This window comes from Dryobates pubescens, chromosome 22 (assembly GCF_014839835.1).
Source record: "Dryobates pubescens isolate bDryPub1 chromosome 22, bDryPub1.pri, whole genome shotgun sequence".
Classification (NCBI taxonomy): domain Eukaryota; kingdom Metazoa; phylum Chordata; class Aves; order Piciformes; family Picidae; genus Dryobates; species Dryobates pubescens.
In genome coordinates this window covers 13,672,181-13,690,753 of record NC_071633.1, presented here as the reverse complement: position 1 = coordinate 13,690,753, position 18,573 = coordinate 13,672,181, and the positions used below count along the sequence as shown (strand labels likewise).

General features: G+C 48.0%; 1 protein-coding gene across 5 annotated transcripts in view; it reads right to left on the bottom strand.

Moving 5' to 3' along the window:
- The window catches only part of PAK6 (p21 (RAC1) activated kinase 6), a 42,303-nt gene that overhangs the window by 3,916 nt on the left and 19,814 nt on the right, over nt 1–18,573 (bottom strand). For all 5 annotated transcript variants that reach the window (XM_054171623.1, XM_054171626.1, XM_054171625.1 and 2 more), the window contains 6 exons: nt 13,799–14,007; nt 7,870–8,487; nt 4,139–4,630; nt 3,001–3,134; nt 1,495–1,621; nt 1,212–1,337 (listed from right to left, as the gene is read on the bottom strand). In XM_054171623.1, coding sequence (XP_054027598.1) covers nt 1,212–1,337; nt 1,495–1,621; nt 3,001–3,134; nt 4,139–4,630; nt 7,870–8,487; nt 13,799–14,002 — 1,701 coding nt within the window. In that variant the 5' untranslated portion in view covers nt 14,003–14,007. The remainder of the gene's footprint in view (nt 1–1,211; nt 1,338–1,494; nt 1,622–3,000; nt 3,135–4,138; nt 4,631–7,869; nt 8,488–13,798; nt 14,008–18,573) is intronic.

Genomic DNA, 18,573 nt, shown 5'->3' with positions numbered 1-18,573 from the left:
CCAGAGAGGTGGTGGAGTCTCCATCTCTGGAGCTATTCAGAGCCCACCTAGACACCATCATGGTCTAGGTGAACCTGCTCAGGCAGGGGGGTTGGACTCAATGATCTCCAGAGGTCCCTTCTAACCTCTGTGATTTTGTGATCACAACACCCCACCCCTAGCAAACAGTACTGAGAGAGTGAAACATTAACCCCCTTGATGCTGCTGGACTCCTCACCACAGCTGAACAGACAGTTTCCACCGTGGCCTGGGCCACACTGGTGTTGCAACATCTAAAGGTCTGCAAGTACCTGCTTGTGCTACACCTGGTTGGTTGGTAAACAAAACTAACCAGGCTGCTGCCACCTGCCTGGCATTTCATCTGTGCCCTCCCTCCTCCCCTCCCTTCCTGGCATTGATGGATTTACTGATCCATATCATGTCCCAGGCCACTCCTTCCCCACATCTGTCCACACTGTGGCAGATACAACAAGCCTGAGCCAAGCTCCAGGTGTAAGGAAAGAGCAACTTTACATCTTGTTCCCAGAAGCAGAACCACCTGGTTTCCCTCCTCTTTTAGCAAATGTTGATATCATCACAAGGTTGCATTTATGTCTTAAATAGACTCTAGAGACTCTTCCTAGAAAATACAATAGTTATTTTCCTGTGATACTTCAAAACTTATCATGCCCTGGGACTGGGCACTGCTGAGGCTGCACCTCCAATCCTGGCTTCAGTTTAGGTTGCCTCACTCCAAGAAAGACATTGAGAAGGGTCTGGAGAAGGGCAGTGAAGCTGGGGAAGGGTATGGAGAACAGGGCTGGTGAGGAGCAGCTGAAGGACCTGGGGTTGTTCAGCCTGGAGACAAGGAGGTTGAGGGGAGGTCTTCTGGCTCTCTACAGCTCCCTGAAAGGAGGTTGGAGCCAGGTGGGGGTTGGTCTCTTCTCCCAAAGAACAAGTGACAGCACAAGAAAAAATGGCCCCAGGCTGCCCCAGGGGAAGTTTAGGTTGGACATGAGGAACAATTTCTTCATGGAAAGGGTGTCAAGGTCTGGTCCAGGCTGCCCCAGCAGTGGTGGAGTCTCCCTCCCTGAAGGGTTTTAAAAGCTGTGGAGATGGGGTGCTGAGGCACATGGTTCATGGGTGAACTCAATTACCTCTGAGGTCTTTTCCAACCTTAATGATTCTATGATTATCTAGTCCTTCTGACATCAGGGAGGTGGGTCCCTTACCTCAGTAGTGTATGGTATCCTTGCAATAACTTCTGGAGCCATCCAGTAAGGAGTACCTACTAGGGACTTCCTTTTGGGTACATCTTTACTGATCTGAGCACAGAAGCCAAAATCTGAGAGTTTGACCTGTCCAAAGAGAAAAGCAACCAACCTTAAAACATGGAAAGAAACACCAAAGAAGGCTAAGGGAGTAGGAGGATGAGGTACAAAGGAAACAAGGAGACAGGTTAAGGCTGCAGGAGCAGAAGGCAGGAAGCAGTTTGTCAGAGGGACATCATCATACCCTCCCATCCAGCGTCAGAAGAATGGAGTCGCTCTTAATGTCTCGGTGAATGACCCCCTGAGAGTGAAGATAGGTCAGAGCCTGCAGCACTGATTCACACACTGTTGCAATTTGCTCTTCATTTAGCCTGAAATTAAAAACAAAGAACATGTGGAGAGTTCCCACCCATGGGTCCTCTTGAGGCACAGAGAATATCTGAAGTCGAACTGGAGGTAGATATTTTGATTCCCCATGACCATGAATTTTGATTCCCCATGACTGTGACCATCTCACTTTCACCCTTTTCCCATGACTTTTACTTCTGAGAACCTTTTTGTCTTCATGCTTTGCAATTCGAAGTTTTCAGAGAACCCAGAGAAACTTCATCTTAGACCTTGTATCTGAAGCCGTCCTGCAAGATGCTGTTTCCAGCAGCTCTGACAGGCAGGACTGTGTCTTCATGCCAGGGTGTTGCAGTAACTCTTGAGACAGCTTTTTCTTGAGGAATCATAGCAAAGCTATGGCTTACAAGGGTTGTTGTGCAACTTCATCCACAAAGCATCTAAACACCTCATGTGACAGTGAAGATAGGGATCCTTCAGAACTGTCACACAGATGGACATCTTGGATACTCTCACTCCTAAGGGCAGCACAGGTGACAAGCAGGGGAAGCCCCTCCTGGATTGTCCCACTCTCTCTGTTAGCACACTGAGCATGAGCACCAAGAACCTTGTCTTTAGAAGATCTCACTGTTTGGAGTACCAAAGCAAGGACCTTCAGTGTGAGCAGCACTGCCTAATTGTCACCCAGGTGAGATTCTGAATCTTCAGGAAAAGGAAGGCTCATCCCAGACTTCCTTGGTCAATCTTTGCATTGGCAGTTTACAGTCTCACAGGACTGCTGGGAAGCAGGAGGAGAATGCTCCAGGGTCATGGGTAAGACACACTCATAACTGCATCACCAGAGCACCTCGTGAGTGGGACTCTAGAGGCCATTTGAGAACAACTTCTTTGCCCTCCAGAAAGGCTTGGGGCATTAATGAATAAAAAGCAATGTAGATAAGAAAGCAACTTTAGGAGAGTGTCCAGCAGTTGCTATCTTTAGGCCATGAAATTTGGGAAGGAGTCCAGATTTCAAGGCTCTGCTGCACTTCTCCAGAGGAGTTAGTCACAAATTCAACCTTACTAAGGTTGCACCACTGAAAACTATTTCTGCATGATTTTGAATCCTTACTCAATGAGATTCTTGGCCAGAATTCAACAGATAGAGCACACAATGTTTTTGGTGAGCATTGTGATTTACAGGGAAGGTCACCAAACAGATGAGCAGTGGGTTTGTAAAGGGATTAGTGCTGTGAACGAGGTCCCTCCTACTTCAGATGGATGACAGTTACAATGTGTAGTAGTTTTTCCAGGGCACCATAAACTCAAGACCCCTGAGGGACACTGTTCTTCCCAGAAATCTCCCTAGTGCTCTTGCCCATCAGGAGGGAACACAAGTGTTGATGTTTCAGATTTTGCTTCATACCTGATCTGAGACACAATGTCTGTGAGGGCTCCCCCCTGTAGGAATTCCATCAGCACCCAGAGTTCCTCTCCCACTAGATAGCTCTTGTACATCTCCACCACATTGACATGTTGATAGTCCCTCATTATCACCACCTGTGAAGACACAGTGAACAATTGACCACCCCAAAATTACTAACAACAGAATCCCAGCATGGCAGGGTTGGAAGGGACCTCTGGAGATCATTTAGTCCAAGCTCCCTGCTAAAGCACCCACAGCAGTTTGCCCAGGATCACAATGAACAGGGAGGGTTGGAATTTCTCCAAAGAGACTCCACAGTCTCTCTGGGCAGCGTGCTCCAGGGCTCCAGCACCCTCACACCAAGAAGTTTCTCCTCATCTTCATCTGGAACCTCCTGGGCTCCAGTTTGTGCCTGTTGCCCCTTGTCCTGTCCCTGAGCACCACTGATAAAAGCCTGGCCCCAGCCTCTTCCCCTCACCCTTTAGCTCTTGCTGAGCATTGAGCAGATCCCCTCTCACACTGCTCTTCTCAAGGCTAAACAACCTCAGGTCTCAGCTTTTCTCCTCACAGAGCTGTTCCAGGCCTCTCATCATCCTCAGAACCTCCACTGGACTCTCTCCAGTAGTTCCCTGTCTCTCACACTGGGGAACCCAGAACTGAACACAATACCTCCCTCAACCTGCTGACCATACTTCATGTCCCCCATGACACCATTTGCCTTCTTGGCCAGAAGGGCACACTGCTGACTCATGGTGATGTGGTGACCTTATTGTCCACCAGCACTCCGAGGTCTCTCCCCACAGAGCTGCCTTCCAGCAGGTCAGCCCCTCCCCTGTATCACTGCAGGGGGTTATCCCTCATCCAGGTGTAGGACTTGTCCTTATTGATCTTCATGAGGTTCCCCTCCACCCAGCTCTCCAGCCTGGCCAGGCTAACACTGACAACACTTTATCTTACCCAGCAAAACCAGCATGCACAGCCCTGTGAGTACAGCACAGCAGCCTCCATCCCCACGCTCACTTTAGTCCTGCTGCTAGCATCATTCTATCAAAAACAAGACACCTCCTGCCCTTCCCTCCCTTTTTCCACACTGACTTCATGGAGGACAGCAGAACCCACTTTTCACCACTCTACTCACCTCATTAAACAGGAGCTCCCTGCGCTGCTGCTTCCTCAGGTCCATCATTTTCACTGCCACCTGCCTCCCCGAGTGCTTCTCTCGAGCGATGCAGACGATGCCTGTGGACCCTTCACCAATCTTTACATAGTTCTCCAGCATCGACCGGGGATCCCCCTGGTCCACAACCATCCTAAGGGCAGCTTTGAACTGCTCATGAGTCACAACCACTGGGTCTTCACTGGCCAGCTGCCCTTTCACAGAAGAGTCCTGAGGAAGGTGAAGGTTGCTAGAACTGGTCTGAGTCTGCCGGTTCCTGGGTGAACCTGCCGGTGACGGCCTGCCTGGTGGCACTGCAGCCACCTTCTCCACCGTTGGGGACTTCTGGGGGGTTCCAGCTTCTGAGGTCATCCTGGGGAAATCAGATGCAGGCTGGTCTGATGGAAGAGACAGGGCTTTGGCTGCAGGGCTGCGTGGTGAACCCCACTGCTGGGGCCTGAAGAAAGCATTAGGCTTTGAGAAGAACAAATAGGACAAGTGGAAGAAAGAAAGAGCGATGGTTAGATAACAGGAGAGAAGGCTCAGGAAGCAGTGGTGTGTTTCTCCATGCTGGCCTAGTGCATCTTATCACAGAACCACCTGGTTGGAAAAGACCTTAATATCATTGATTCTGTCCATAACCTAGCATCTTCCTGCACACAACTGCTGGGCCATGTCCCTAAGAACCTCATCCAATGGCTTTTAAACACCTCCAGGGATAGGGAATCCACTACTTCACTTGGCAGCCTGTTCTAGTCTTGTAGTAGACTGGAGTGAAGAGCTTCAAGTTCTTTTCTCCAGGTCTGCCCAACAAATGCTGCATGACCAGAAGCCACAGATGCAGATTTTCAAGGGTCAGTCACAGGATGGGTGCTGTGCTTTGAGGACCTCCAAACTGAGGTAGTTTAAAAAGGACCTTGCTTCAAAAAACCCACCAAACCCCATAACCCACATAAAATAAACAAACAAGCAAGCACAAACAAAAAACCCCACCAAAACCCCAGCTGCTAAAGCCAAAAGGCATTCCAACCTTGCCACCAAAACTCAGGGGCAACCTGTGCTGCAGAGAATTTGAAAATCCTTGATCCATCTGTGCCTCTGATCTTCCTTAGCATGAAAGGGAAGAGGATTCATGCCAGAGCTGTAAATCACTTTGATGTCTTGGCCTAATTCCCTCTGGGTAATTGGGCTCTGCCTGCTGACAACTCTCTCTGCACTCTCCCCAGGTACCTGCAGAGGATTCCTGGCCATCAGACATGGAATTAGCACCATGAGCCAGGAGGGCTGTGGGTAACCAGCAGGAGACTTCAGCTGCAGACAGCTACCTGCCACCTTGCTGACTCAAAACTAATCTACAATTAAAGTTGGATTTGGTGCCTTTCCCAAAGCTCTGAAGACTTTGCATAGAGTGGTTTGGGTAGGAAGGGGTCTTAAAGATCACCTAGTTCCAACCCCTTACCATAGGCAGGGACACCTTCCACTAGACCAGGGTGCTCAAGGTCCATCCAGCCTGACCTTGAACACCTCCAGGCAGGGGGCATCCATAACCACCCTGGGCAGCCTGTGCCAGTGTCTCACCACCTTCACTGCCAAGAGTTTCTTCCTAATCTCCAGTTTAAATCAACCCTCTTCCAGCTTAAAGCCATTCCCTTTTTTGGAGACCTCCCACTCAAGCACTAAGTGGACCCAACCCTGTTTAGTTTATGAGCTGTAGTAAGATCACAGCCTGTGGTAACATGGCTTCAGGACACACATTCCCATGAGAGCACTTCACAGAGGTCTCCTTCCCAAGAAGGCTGAATCTTGTGGTGCTCTTACTCATCCTGGACGTGTTGACTAATTCAAAGTCAACAGCACCAAGCAGGTTGGGTATAAAATACATTATAGACTTGGCTATATGTAAAATAAGAGTGGATCTGACAAAGTGGCAACTTCAGAAGGAGCAAGCCAATCACTGCTATTACAGGGCAGAAGAAAAACTTCAAAGCAACCAGCTTTCCCTCTCACAATTCTGACTGGTTAGTAATGAAGTTCATAATAACATGGGGATGGGAACCACAAGCTGCCAACACAAAAGTGTTTGCAAGAGCACTCATTTCTCTGTCTCAGACAGAGTATAGAGTCGTAGAATGGCTTGAGTTGCAAGGGACCTTGAGGATCACAGAATGGTTTGGGTTGGAAGGAACCCTGAAGATCATCTAGTTCAAATTCCCTGCTGTGGGTAGGGACACCTCCCACTGGACCAGGTTGCTCAAGCCTTGTCCAACCTGGCCTGGAACACCTCCACAGATGGGGCATCTACACCCTCCCTGGGCAACCTGTTCCAGTGCCTCACCACTGTCATAGTTAAGAACTTCTTCCTCAGGCCCAACATGAATCTCCCCTGCTCCAGTTTCAAACCATTGCCCCTCATCCTACCACCACAAGCCCTTCTAAACAGTCTCCTCCTCAGCCTTCCTGTTGCTCCCTTCAGCTACTGGACTGCTGCTCTAAGGTCTCCTGAGAGCCTTCACTCCTCCAAGCTGAACAACCCCAACTCTCTCAGCCTGTCCTCTTAGGGGAGGTGCTCCAGCCCCCTGACCATCTTCGTGGCCTCCTCTGGGCCCACTCCAATCCTTCCTGTGCCGAACATCATCAAATGAAGTGTAATTCTCCGCACTTTGTGTTTTAACCAAGGATTTTTGGCAACAGTCAGACCTGCCCAAGCCTGACACAGCTCATCTTCACACTGCTGCTACAATAGCTTCTGACATGGGGGCGCAGGGTTGTGCCTGTCAGAAGTTCCTTCCTCCTCATTTACCAGCTCCACCCTCGCTGTCCTGTAGAGACACGCTCACGGCAGCCAAGCGTTTCTTTCCCAACTCTTGTTTGGTCTCAGGTGGGGGGCGGGAAAAAAGGGTTTTATTTAACCTAGAGCAGAAGGACACATCACATGCCTGCAAGCTCACACATGTTTGGCCAGCCATATGTAAGTATTATCTGCTGTAATCTGATGGCCCCTACATAGATTCATAGAAATGGTTGGGTTGGAAAAGACCTCCAAGATCATCAAGTCCAACAGTCAACCCAAAACCACTGTGGCCACTAAACCATGTCCCCAAGTCCACATGGTTCTTAAACACCTCCAGGGATGGTGACTCCACTACCTCCCTGGGCAGCCTGTTCCAATGCCTGACCACTCTCACAGGAAAGTAATTTTTCCTAATCTCCAACCTAAACTTCCCCTGACATAATTTCAGGCCATCTCCTCTCATTCTGTCACCTAATACTAGGCAGAAGAGATCAATCCCAACCTGTCTTTAACCTCCTTTCAAGCAGTTGCAGAGAGCAATGAGGTATCCTTTCAGCCTCCTCTTCTCCAGACTAAAACACATTTAGCCTCCTACAACAGCATCTCATTTGTGCCTGATCAAGAAGAAGGGGACAGACTCTTGTCAATGGTGTCCTGTGATAGGACAAGGGGCAATGGATACAAACTAGAACTCGGGAACTTCCACCTCAGCACGAGGTGAAACTTCTTTGATGTGAGGGTGCTGGAGCCTTGGAACAGGCTGCCCAGAGAGGTTGTGGAGTCTCCTTCTCTGGAGACTCTCAAGACCCATCTGGATGTGCTCCTAGGTGATCCTGCTTTGGCAGTGGGTTGGACTGAATGATCTCCAGAGGTCCTTTCCAATCCTCACTGTTCTATGATCCCAAGCACTGAGTCACTCTACCTTCATCTGCAGGGAAGGACCCAACTTGTTTGAGCTGCCAGATGAGGGGAACACACTGCGCAGCAGCCTCCTCTTCAAGCTGTTCTCCCTTGACTTGGAGCTGGGGCTGCCCTCCCCTGAGGGCCTGGAGTTTGTCTGTCGTAGGAGACAAGGCTGAGGCCAGCACTCTTCTGAGTTTCTCTTTCCCATCTTGTCACTCTCCCCAGGCAGCGCCGGCATGTGCTGCAGAGCAGAGGCACGCTGGAGGCAGCTGCCATCAGCACTCTGGAACTCTGAAGGCCCGAGGGACTGTGCTTTCATGACCATACCATTGGGGTGAGACTGTCCTTCCAGGCGGGGTTTGTAATCTGGCCACATAGTCTGCCTGCGGGTCACCTTGGTCCCACCGTTGCAGTTGAGGTAGTTTCCATATTTGTCTGCCCAGTCAGCTTCGGGACTCTGAAGATACATGTCTGGAGGTCTCTCTTCACCCAAGAGCCCGAGGGACTGTGCTCTTCTCCTGCTGGTGGGGCTCCTTCCCCTCAGGGTATTAGAACTGATGGCAGAAAGCTTCTGGATGTCGTTGAGGATCCCAGAGATGTAGCCTTCCACTTCCACCGTGCTGCCCCTCACCACGGTCTGTGAAACACAGGGGAGGAGGGGAAAAAAGTTAGAGATGGAAAAACTGAGGCTGAGTTCATTTTGACAGGGTGGATTTTGTTTAAAGATGACTCCAGGGATTAAGGATAGAGGAGAAAAATTTCTGTCTCTTTCTTTGTTCCTTACTGAGGAGTGGGGTGGGGAAACAACTCCTTGGGCTCTATCCTTCTGTCAGGCAGAGCAGTGCTTTTCACCAGCCCATTCTGCTGCTGCACTCACACTCTACAGAACAACATTAGAGCAAAGCTGGGATATTTCTAGCACTCCTGACTGAGTTGGTTGGTTGGTTGTTGGAACTTTTTTGTGCTGGAATTGTGCTGCATGCACCACATCATTAAGACTCCACAAGCTCCTGAGAACACCAGTTCTCAGCAGAAGTTACAGCAGGCCATAAGCTCTGTCTGCAAACATAACCTTGCTACTCCAACACAAGCTTCATCCCTCCCCTGTAGCACTCTCAGCAGTGTTGTAATCTTAGAATGGTGGAGATTGGAAGGGACCTCTGGAGATGATTCAGCCCAACCCACTGCCAAAGCAGGATCACCTAGGACAGGTCACCCAGGAACACATCCAGATGGGTCTTGAGAGTCTCCAGAGGAGGAGACTCCACAACCTCTCTGGGCAGCCTGTTCCAGGGCTCCAGCACCCACACACCAAAGAAGTTTCTCGTCATGTTGAGGTGGAACTTCCTGGATTTTGGTTTGTGTTTGTTGCTCCTTGCCCTATTGCAGGACACCACTGAATAGAGTCTGGTCCTTTGTACTTGACAGCCACTCTTCAGGTATTTGTAAACATTGATGAGATCTCTTCTCAGTCTTCTCTTCCCCAGGGCAAACAGCCCCAGGTGTCTCAGCCTGTCCTCATCAGATGTTCCAGACCCTTCATCACCCCTGTAGCCTCTGCTGGACACTCTCTAGTATATCCCTGTCCCTCTTAAACTGGAGAGTCTAGAACTGGACACAGTACTACAGATGTGGTCTCACCAGGGCTGAGTAGAGGGAATGAAGAACCTCCCTTTACCTGCTGGCCACACTCCTCTTAATGCACCCCAGGAGACCACAGGCCTTCTTGGCCACAAGGGCACGTTGCTGTCTCATGGAGAACCTATTGTCCATCAGGACTCCAAGGTCCTCCTCTCTGGAGCTGCTTTCCAGCTGGTCATCCTCCCTGAGTCTGCTTTTTGCTAATGCATCTTATTCCTGACCAGTGAAGACCACACTGTTCCAACACCGCATCCCTCTGCTCTGCCAAGCTATTATAATTAAATTGATGAACAAAGGGTCACAACAGCTCCCAACTGCCTTGTAAGCAAAGGATGAAGAACAAGGCTTCCATCCAAACAAACACCAGCACTATACAAGTAGGACACTTGAAGCTCTGGGTGCATGATGTAGTGCTCTGCCTTGTTTATTCTGGAGCCTGAAAAGCTTACAGAAGCTTTTTTAGCACTGGGAACTCAAATGTTGCATTTCTTCACAGAAATTCACAGCCTAGGCTCACTCCTACACTTTCATGAGTCTCTGCCTGAGGAAAGTCCCTCCCTGGAGTGATGGCAATCTCCTGTTTGCAAACTGAACTCCAGGGATCTTTAAAGATGCTGAATTAATTATACCCAGCCTAATATTTAGCTGGTGCAAAACAGCAGCTCCAGTGATTTCCACAGAATGCCACCACAGTGCACAAAGTGAGCACCTGGTTTGCTCAGTGCTGGAAAATGAAGGGCAGAATGAGAGATTTTGGCAAGCAAGGTGAAGAAAGGACAATGCAACTCACACCACTGCAAACATCAGCAGCCTGGGGCACAGTGGATGGAGAGCTGCTCAGTGGAGAAAGACCTGTGGGTGTTGATTTATGGCAGGCTGAAGATGAGCCAACATGTGCCCGGGTGGCCAAGAAGGCCACCAGCATCCTGGCTTGGATCAGGAATAGTGTGGTCAGCAGGTCTAGGGATGTGATTGTCCCCCTCTGCTTGGCACTGGTGAGGCCACACCTCAAATGCTACATTCAGTTTTGGACCCATCACAAGAAGGACATAGGGGGCTGGAGCACATCTGGAGAAGGGCAACAAAGCTGGGGAAAAATCTTCTTAAACATCAGTCCTGTGAGGACTTCACCCTCTACAACGCCCTCAGAGGAAGTTGAAGTGAGGTGGGGCTTGGTCTCTTCTCACATGCAACAAGTGACAGGCCAAAAGATAAACAGATAAACACCATCTCCCTGGGCAGCCTGTTCCAGTGCCTGACCACTCCTGCAGGAAAGAAACTGTTGCTAATTTCCAACCTAAACCTCCCCTGGCACAATTTTAGGCCATTTCCTCTGTTCTATCATCTGAAGTAAAGATCTAGGAGGGAACTCTCCTCTAACCCAAAGCCTGATACCTGTGACTGACAGAGACTGGGGGGCTCATCACGATTTGTTCTTGATTAAATCACAGAATCCTAGAATTGTTTGGGTTGGAAAAGACCTCTAAGGTCAAGTCCAACCATCAACCTAAGACCACCATGTCCAGTAAACCACGTCTCCATATCCACAAATCCAGGCTGGCAGCTAGCTATTACCCTGCTATCTCCTTGGAAGCAGTTGCAAACACATTACTCACTTATTTGTTCCAGTCTTTTTATGGGAATTTAAATTCCATTAGGCCCATCTGACTTGAAGATATGGAACTTATCTAAGAAGTCTCATGTTCTTCTCTTATTCCAGCCAGAGTTCTCCTCCTTTCATGCTCATGTTAATTGCGTTAGCCTCCTGATCAGAGTTAACCTTCTCAATAACGACGGAAGAAAAATCATTAAACATTTAAGATTTCTCAGTGTCATCTGTTATTAAACTCTCTCCTAAAATGAGCAGGGAACAAATTCTTTCCTTCATCCTCCTTCTCCTTCTCCATGTACTTATGATGTCTCCTCATGTCCTTTATGTTCTTTGAGAATAACATCTCTTTTTCTGCCTTGGCTTTCCAGTTTTGTTCCTACATACATTTCTTTCCTATTTGCCCTTTATAACTTGACCTACTTTCCACCCTTCTGAGCAATCCTCCCGCAGTTTAAGCTCATTAGAGTGCTCCTGATCTAACCAAGTTGGTCTCTTATTACACATTTCATCTCTCCTCTGGATTGTGGTTCTATCTCTACTACATTTTGAACCTCAAAAACACATTCAGGGCATCATAAAACACAAGAAAATACCTCCTCCCTCTTTTCTTTCACCTGCTCTTCCTGAGCAAGCTTTTCCTTTCTAAATCAGGGTTCTGCTCAAACATCCTGAGGTGCCATTTAAATTGCAGGTTTCTTTTTGCTTTAATTCTTACATGGTATTAAAACATGTCCCATTTAGCTCCCATATTTTAAGCATCTTTACACATAAAGCTAAATCCTCCTTGCTCTCTGCAACTCCCTGAAAGGAGGTTGGAGTGAGGTGGGGGTTGATATCTTTTCCCTATTATCAGATGATAGAATGAGAGGAAATTCCCTGAAATTGTGCCAGGGGAGGTTTAGGTTGGACATTGGGAACAATTTCTTTCCTGCAAGAGTGCCCAGAGAAGTGGTGGAGTCCCCATCCCTGGAGGTGTTCAAGAAGTGTGTGGACATGGCACCTGGGGACATGGCTTAATGGCTGTGGTGGTATTGGGTTGATGGCTGGACTGGATGACAGTACTGTGATTCCATAAATATGCTTATCAGACAGACAACTAATTCTTTCCATGTCCCTCCTCAAATCTAAGTAGCAACATCTTTACAATTTACAGTTCAGCTTTTAGGCTTCTGTAGCTTTTTTGTTTTTCTTTTAACTGGGAACACAAAATCTTCCCACGAGCTGGCCAGACCTTAAGCACAATAGCTCTGTCACCATCTCTTATTTCCTTTTCCAAGAGGTCATCATGAACCCGCCTCTTCTCACCCAGCAGGTCCCTGCACCACTAAAGAGCACACAGGTTCCAGATGCCATTATCAACAGCCATCTAAGCAAGATGACCACCAAAATTCACCCCCTTACAAGGAGTAGTAACTGGTTTCTCCTTACTGAAGGACTTGCTTTAATCACAGAATGAAATGAGTTGGAAGGAACCTTAAAGATCATCCAGTTCAAACTCCCTACCATGGGCAAGGACACCCACTAGATCAGGTTGCTCAAGGCCCCATCCAACCTGATCTTAAACAATTCCAGGAATGAGGCATCCACAACTTCCCTGTTCCATTGTCTTACCACCCTCACAGTAAAGAACTTCTTCCTTATGTCCAACCTAAATCTACTCTGCTCTACTTCAAAAGAGCATTTTAAGAGCTTTCTCCTGTTTACTATGTTCCACTTTCAATTAACCCCCAGTTAACCCCCCTCTCAGCCTAACCCCCAGTTCAGCTTTGCTCCCTGGTGTCTACTACTCATCTGTATCCATCAGCAGTCAGCCAGTGCTACCCCAGCTCTCCCACTCAGGCTTTCCTCTCAGCTTCATCACCAGCCAAGTTTGCTCACCCACCAGCATGACAAACTTGCTAACAAAGGGCTCTCCATGAAGTCTCCTCTTAGCTTCTGTCTTCAACAGCGGAACACATCCTAAGCCCTGTCAGCTACCACAGGATCTTTCACAAGTCCCTGGTGCAGGCAGCCAGTTGATGATTTGAGTGTTGACACTACTGTAACTAAGGACACTGCTCTCCTGATTTGTCATCAAGTTACTATTACCTCAAAAATCCCACTTATTAGAGCCCACCAAGTCTGACCTTGAATGTCTACACTTAGGTGGCTTCAGCCACCTCTCTGGGCAACCTTTTCCAGTGTCTCACCACCCTCATTGTGAAGACCTTCCTCCTGATGTCCAGCCTAAATACCCACTCCTCGAGTTTGAAACCATTGCCCCTCATCCTACCACCACAAGCCCTTCTAAACAGTCCCTCCCCAGCCTTCCCGTAGCTCCCTTCAGATACTGAAATGCAGCTCTAAGGTCTCCTGAGAGCTTTCACTTCTCCAGGCTGAACAGCTCCAACTCTCTCAGCCTGCCCCCATAGGAGAGGTGCTCCAAACCCTCTGATCATCTTTGTGCCCTCCTCTGGACCTGCTCCAGCAGGTCTACGTTCTTCTTGTGTTGGAGGCTCCATAGCCAGACACAGTGCTCCCTGTTAGGTCTCACCAGAGCACAATCACCTCTCTGGATCTGCTAGGAGATTCCTTACAGATCCCCCCTTAGCTCCATTTCAGTGCACATGGGGCAATGAAAACATTGCCTCAGCTTGGTCCTCCTCAAGGAACAGGAAAGCCTATGGAACAGGAAAGAGCAGACTTCCTCTCTTACCTTCATAGGCTGGAGTTGCATCCTTGTGATCCTGGAAGGGTCGACCACTGGCTTGGGACGCCTCAGTGTGTCCAGAATATTCTGCCATTGTGGGGGCAGGCCCACGAATTTGCCCTCCTTTGGGTCAAAGGAAGTGTGGACACGGTGCTCGAAGTTCTGCGGAGCCGAGATCTCCGGGCGTTTCTTCTTCTTCTTGCGGAACATGGTGCCTGAAGCAGAGAAGGCAATGTCACCAGGGCCCTTGTGTGTCTAGGACCAATATGGCCCATGTCAGCTAGCACATCATGGTTGCACTCAATCTTAACACAGAATCACAGAACAGTTGAGGTTGGAAGAGACCTCTAAGATCAAGTCTAACTGCTCACCTGGAGCTCACAATCCCACCACTGCTGCTAAACCACTGCCACTAAACCATGTCCCACAGCAGCATATCCACGCAGCTTTTAAACTCCTCCAGGGATGGTCACCTCCTTGGGCAGTCTATTCTGAGAACCCTTTCTGGGAAGAAAATGTTCCTAATGTCCAACCTGAGCCTCCCCTAGCACAACTTGAGGCCATTTCCTCTTGTCCTGTCACTTGTTGCATGTGAGAAGAGACTGACTCCCACCTGGCTTCAACCTTCTTTCTGTCACAGAAAATGATGAGGTTTCCCCTCAGCCTCCACTTCTGAAGACCAATCAACACCAGTTCCCTCAGCCATTCCTCAAAGGACTCGTGTTCAAAGCCCTTCACCAGCTTTGTTGCCCTTCCCTGGACCTCCTCCAGCCTCAAGATTCAAGGTGTGGCCTCACCAGTGCCGAGATCTTTTCCAACCAAAATGATTCTGTGAATTCTATTAATTACATTTATTAAGATCATTCTCCAGTGACAAGCACTTGAACAACAGAGTTGATCATCTGCTTTTGCAGATGGCAAGGAGAGAGCAGTGACTTGCTCAGGACCACCTAACAGTTGAGCCAGGATTTGTAGCGACCTTTGCAGTGCTCAGCCCACTATGAAACTGCTCCTAGCTCAGAAAAGAACCAGACACCTGCTAGTCTACAGCTGAACTCCCACCACTTGGCCTCCTCCATTTCTACAAATTCATCTTGCCTGATATAAGTGTTTTAAATATACATGAGAGAGAGATTTAATCCTATACAGGCTTGTACCCAGGTTACATGGCTTTGGAGTCCAGCCACTTAAGACACCATTGACTTAACTGCAAGCCTGGAATGAAGAAGAGTAGTTATGAAAAGGACTCGGGTTGTCTTCTCACTGGTTACTCCAAGTAATATTAATTTGATTCCCATTTAAAGACAACAGAGCTGTCATCAAAGGAAGAGCCACCCAAGAATGATTTTTGGATCTGGTTTTTTCTAGCTTAGAGTGTTTGGAAGAGAGGGAGGAGGTGGTAGGTGGAAATCAAACTCTGTCAGCAGGTAGCTGAAGAAGCTAAAATTAAAAAGTAAGATTCCTTTCCCTTGGGGGCTGAGAGAGTCAGTTTGTGTGAACAGCCATTGCAACTGCAACCAGCCAAAAGCAGCTAGCACTTACACTGAGCCCAAACACAAGAGACAATCCAAGTCTCAATTTATAGCCAAAAATAATAAGAGAGATGCAGACAGATAGAAAGCCAGAAGTTTTAGACCTTTTTGAAACTGGAAGGATAGAAAGGAAAAGGAAGAAGTGGAACTCTGGAAGCAGTCACAGAGGTGGGAAAACTTGAATAACTGGAGGACTGTGATGGATGGACACAAACTCTTCCCAAAAGACAGATGAGGAAGATGGGATGAGGGAGAAGTTACTCTTCTCATGAAGAAACAGCTCAGAACTTGCCCAGTTAGGCTGTGCAGTCTCCATCCTCAGAGGTGTTCAAGGGCAAGTTTACTCTTAAAGACAAAGCCCTGGGCAACTTGGCCCTGACCCTTACAGCAGACCCTGCTTTGAGCAGGGGGCTGGACTACAGACCTCTTGAGGTCCCTTCTTCCCTGAATTGTTTAATTATTCTGTTGACTGACTTGATGGCTTTGAAGTTGTAAATATCCTAGGTGTTATATTCCCTGATGGAGAAACACATTTAATGGACCAATTCCAGTTCTATGGCTGCAACGGAACTGGTGTGCACCACAGCTCATCACCATGGCCTGAAATTGTGCCAGGGGAGGTTTAGATTGAATATTAGGAACTATTTCTTTCCTGAAAGAGTGGTCAGGCATTGGAACAGGCTGCCCAGGATGGTGGTGGGGTCACTGTCCCTGGAGCTGTTCAAGAAATCTGTGGACATGACACTTGGGGACACGGTTTCTTGGCCATGGTGGTCTTAGGTTTATGTTTGGAGTTGATGATCTCAGAGGTCTTTTCCAATCCAAACAATTCTATGATTCCATCTCCTCTCCAAGGTGCTTTTTGTCAATGAACTGCACAGTGAAAGCCATAAGAGATGTGAGACTGTAAAACACAGACCTGCTGCCAAAACATTGTAGGTAGGTTCAACACTAAAGCTTTCTAGCTTGGGACAAGCTCTACAGGTCAGTTTAGAGCAATTAATGTCCACCAGTAGAAAAAAAAAAATACAAAGATGTTTATATGCTCTTCACATTCCACTGGCAACTTCAATATTGGAGTCTCCTTCTCTGGAGACTTTCAAGACCCATCTGGATGCCTTCCTGTGTGACCTGCCCTAGGTGATCCTGCTTCAGCAGGCAGCTTGGACTCAATGATCTCCGGAGGTCCTCTCCAACCCTACCATGCTGTGATTCTGTGGCTCTCACTGTGCAGTTCGTCCTTTAAATCTAAATCTTCAATGTAGCGACCACTCTGCCCCTGTACAGGACCCCAGCTTCCAACTATTTGTGCTGAATCATTATTGCCAAGGGCCAGAGACACAGAACACAGACATGAGATAAGATGTTGCAGTGTAGATATGAGCACATTTCTAGAAGACACTGGTCTCAACAGTCAGCACACCTCATGGTTTTTTCCCCTCATGTCAAATATTTTCCAGGTTGCTCCACTTGCAACTTGTTTAGGGAGCAAAGTCCAGCCACCAGGTGTTATTCTGCTTCCTAGTGCTAGACCAAGATACTGAGAACACATCCACGCTGCCTTAACATCTGGTTACCGTGATCCTGTAGTCACAAGGATCACAAGGGCACAGAAGGACCTTTACACCATCTAAGTCCCCACTCATGCAATCCATCCTCGGTGACAGACTTCACACACTATGGCCATTGCCATACTGTGTCCAGAAGCCTACTAACAACACTTTACAGTTGAAAAACAAAAAAGAGAAAGGAAGAGGTTAGACAGCTGAAGAAACACTTACAAAAGAGGTGGGAAGCAACTGCTCTGCCCAGAAGAGGTTTCACACCCAGAATAATCTTTGCTTAGAATATGTTCCAATGAAAACCCAAATACATCTTAATGGAGAGCTTATGGGAAGGGTGTCTGTGCTCCAGGTCTCTGTTGCAGCTCCTCAAACACAGTGATTCATCGCTAAGGCCCCTTAGGTGCTGCATATTAACTAATAATCAAGATTAAAGTCAGAGGGCAATTCTTTGAGGGGGAAAAAAAATTAAGTGCAGACAGTCCTAGAAAGGAAAAAAATTATTCTAGCTCATAGTGTTAGTGCTGTTCAGACCAACAGCTGGTGCTGGCGAGGAGCTTTCCCAGCCTCCAAGGAAAGCAGGAAGTGTGTCTGTGGCATTATATCGAGTGCTTCAGCGCTGAACCGTTGACTACACGTCACTCATGACAGCTACTTGATCCACCATGACAGAGGCATTTCCAGACCAACATCACTATTTCAAGCAGTATCTTTCCTTCTCTCCCCTGCTCCTACTTTCACAGCTGCATTCCTAATCTCATCTCCATAATGAGAAGATATTGAAGGCATAGCACACAGTGTCCTGCCTGGGCAGGGGATCTGGACTTGATGATCTCCAGAGGTGCCTTCCAACCCCTACCATTCTGTGCTTCTAGCTTTCAAGTATGCTCTTTAATTGCTTCAGGTGGCAAGAGGTCCTGTAAAATGTGGTGTTACCTATCCCACAACCATCAGCTCTTGTTTTCTAAACATCTCAACCATTTTACCCATAAGGAGAATGACTCCAGCTAAACTACTTCAAAATGCACATTTTTAGATGCTGGGATGATATTCTGGCCCCAGATAGAGCAGCGCCTCTGTGCCACCATCTCAGTTTGCATAAGTGTAGAAACTACAGAATCATAGAATCATTAAGGTTGGAAAAGACCTCTAAGATCATCAAATGCAACCTTTTACCCAGTACCTCCATGACCACCAGACCATGTCCCAAAGTGCCACAACTACCTATTCTTTGAACACCTTCAGAGACAGTGACTCCACCACCTCCCTGTGCAGCCTGTTCCAGTGCCTGACCACTCTTTCAGGAAAGAAATTGTTCCTAATATCCAACCTAAACCACCCTGGGTGAGGCTTGAGGCCATTACCACTTGTTCTGTTGTTAGTTACTTGGGAGAAGAGGCCAACACCTGTCTCAGCTGCCACCTCATTCGGGTAGCTGCAGAGAGCAATAAGGTATCCTCTCAGCCTGCTCTTCGTCAGGCTAAGCAATCACAGCTCCTTCAGCCCCTCCTTATAAGCCATGCTCTCCAAACCCCTCACCAGCTTAGTTGCCCCTGTCAGTCAAAGGCTGGACTGCTCTTAGATCCTAGATACAAAAGCATGTTTCCCAAACCCAGAACAAAGCATCTCCTGAGTTCCTGGTCAGTTTTAGGGTGCCATGGTCTGCATCAACCTTACTGCCTTATAA